General features: G+C 33.9%; 1 protein-coding gene across 1 annotated transcript; it reads right to left on the bottom strand.

Annotated features, from left to right (window-relative positions):
• Positions 1–407: 407 nt before the first annotated feature.
• Positions 408–1,809, bottom strand: LOC107849828. Its single transcript, XM_016694377.2, has one exon. The coding sequence runs from the start codon at positions 1,744–1,746 to the stop codon at positions 703–705; it is 1,044 nt and encodes a 347-aa protein (XP_016549863.2). The 5' UTR covers positions 1,747–1,809; the 3' UTR covers positions 408–702.
• Between the last annotated feature and the right edge of the window lie 1,230 nt (positions 1,810–3,039).

Raw genomic sequence — 3,039 nt, 5'->3', positions numbered from 1 at the left:
CAGTGGAGAGACTTGCAAAATGGGGGATTCGAGTGGTCAAGGAATGTGTACTCTGCAATTAAGGAGAGGAAGAGACGACGTTGGACCATCTTTTCTACCAGTGATGTTACTATCAGCATATATGGGGGTCATTATTAACATGGATAGCAACAACAAGGCAAATATCAACATGGAACGACGAGGTCCACTGGCTAGCAACACAAGAAAAGAATAATAGAGCAAAAGCATATAGTATGAATATAGAAGTGTCAACACACCTTGCATAGACTAAATAGTTATCCTATATCAAAGTTGCTAGCATTGTGTTGTTGATAATTAGAATACTTGGCAGTGATAGAGGTTAGAGCAAGTTGAGCACTAGTTCTAGAGGATATATAAAACTGACGGATGTACAGATTTTCATTCGGTTGGAATAAATTTAGTTTTTTCGATCAAAAATAACATCGAACAATTCCAAATTGTATACATATGTTTGGACCTTACCCGAAAGACAATAAGTTCAGAAATAAAACATGCGATGTGATGGAATGATTCTGATTCCTCCATCCTTAATCAAAGGGCTTGATCCGATACTTGGATATAAAAAAAAATATCCTCTAGGGGCTACAATGCACAAATCCTGAATAGTCTGAACTAAAAACTTTTAAAAAAACACAAACATCTGCTGCATGAAAAGAATAAATAGAACAGTAACAACTCCTTTCAAAGGTTAATGGTATTAGACTCAATATTAATCTCTGTATAATCAACTTCATCGGATTCCGCCCCCAATTTCACAAGCTGAAGAAGACTCCCAGTAGCCAGCATCGCTTTCGTATTCAAATCATGCAAAGCTCTTTCATACAAACATCCAATTGCACCAATTGCACTTTGATACAATTTCTCATCCCTTTTATACCCCATCAAACAATGTCCCAATATCCTCAACACAGGTTGCAACAACTCCCATGGCATATAAATACTCTTTTTCGCCTCATTTCCGCTACTTTCACCATGTCCTGACGACCAAATCTTGCAAAACTCGCAGAACTCAATTTTGGACTCAACCGGAATCTGAGTTAACTTACTGTAATACAACTCCAATGCAACACCAACGATACGTGCACGTTTCGTTGAACGTACAATACCATAGGGCTCCAAGCTTGGTGATATAACTGCCAAATTTAACTCGGTAGCTGAGTTTTTAGGTGCTTTATTCGTCTCGTGATATATACTCGAGTGTGATAGATCAGGGATGTTTACCGTAACGGACTGACTGTTACGTACGGATGTTTCGTATCCATATAATGCTAGTAAAACGGCTTCGAATCCTGCTAATGGCTTATGTAGGTTAACGCGGGATAGATAAACTCCCGCGATAACAGGGAGGAAACGGAGGACAACGATATGAAGTTCAGGTTCTGAGTACTGGAACGTATCGTAAAGCCATCGACAGATGTTGTCATCTCCTGCACCAGAGTCAGGTTGACGGAGTAGGTTAGAGATTTGTGCTGCTGTTTCGGCGTCGCGGAGGAGGCAAGAGGCGGGGGTTTCGGATGAAGAAAGGGAAGGAGGAATGGATGGGAGAATGGAGGTTAAGGATTGGATGGCTTTTTGTGCTTTTGTGTATGAGTCTGACCATGTTATATGTGGTTTGTTTGTCGAGGTGGTGGTGGTGATGGAGGTGGAATGTGTTTCTTCGTCACCGGTGATAGCCGTGGCGACGGCGGAAGGGGTGGTGGAGGTGGTGGCGATATCGCCGGACATTGGAGGGGGTTGAGAGAAAAATGTTGAAGGGGAAGTGTTGAATGAAGGTAATTAAGGAGATTAAAGGAATTTGATATTTTGTAGTGTTGAGAAAATTAAGGAATGAAAAGTGGATCTTAATGCAGAGCACTTTGGACGCATTCCATTTTAAGAAATTTTATTAATGATATTCACTGATCATAACAATAAACATTGGAATTGTAATGTAATTGTTATACTATTATTTCTAGAAATAAAATGAGAGAAAAATTAATTAATTCTATTTTGATTTGGTAAGTGATCAATTAATATAAAATATTTATTTTTAATAAAATGATCAACTAAAATGAAATAATTAGAATGAAAAGGAATGTAATTGAATTAAGGATAGGATTTTATTTTACTTAATAAAAAGATAAGTACTTCTTCTATATCAAAATAGTTGGCAATGTATGGATTTTGCGCTAACACTTAAAAGAAAATTAATTCCCTTGTTAACAGGGGCGGATCTATTCATTGCCTTGGGGTGGCACACCACCCACAAACTTCGACGGAAACTATATATATATATATATATATATATATATATATACTAGTCAAGCATACGTGCTTTGCACGTGTGTCTCGCGTTAATTAATAATAATTTTTTATAAAAAAAATTATTGTGTGTATATTAGAGTACTAAGTAAACAACTTTTTTAAAAAATAACATAAAACTTTTAAGATAAAAACTATACTTAAAGAAAAATATGATAACTCATCACCACATCTTTTCTCATTCGTTATTCTTCAAGAAGTAATTTATCAAAATCACTTTAACCTATTTTTGTTTCCTTTATATTGTCGCAAAAGGAATGATTCTCAATTTATAAAAATTCAAATTCAAAAAAATTTCCCTCAAAGAAAGTCACCAAACTATGAAAAATTTTATTTTTCTTTCATAAATTATTTAACGTATTATTTCAAATAAACCTAAACACTTAATTCTAAACTATTGACGTGACTAAATATTTTAAAGTAACTATAATACAACCTTAGTTTATTTCATTTTATTTTTTGTCAACTTTACTATTTAAAGACTTTCTCTATGTTATTTTTTTAAATTAATTTTACTATACGTGTTATGGAATTAGTAATACCCTTTTTTCGTGCACAAACAAATTATTAAAATAACAATTTTATTTTTTGAGCTAAAGTAATTATTTTCCTACTATCATGTATTTTAGGATTCTTTAATTATTAATCATAGAGAAAATCATAAAGTCATAGTCTAACAATACAAAATTATAGAAAATATAAATGAAAAAATATTTG

This window comes from Capsicum annuum, chromosome 12, assembly GCF_002878395.1.
Source record: "Capsicum annuum cultivar UCD-10X-F1 chromosome 12, UCD10Xv1.1, whole genome shotgun sequence".
Classification (NCBI taxonomy): domain Eukaryota; kingdom Viridiplantae; phylum Streptophyta; class Magnoliopsida; order Solanales; family Solanaceae; genus Capsicum; species Capsicum annuum.
This window is presented reverse-complemented; position numbering and strand designations above follow the sequence as displayed.

Bases quoted from the DNA above. Each gene is read 5' to 3' on its own strand.
- LOC107849828 (XM_016694377.2), bottom strand. From the start codon at position 1,746: ATGTCCGGCGATATCGCCACCACCTCCACCACCCCTTCCGCCGTCGCC.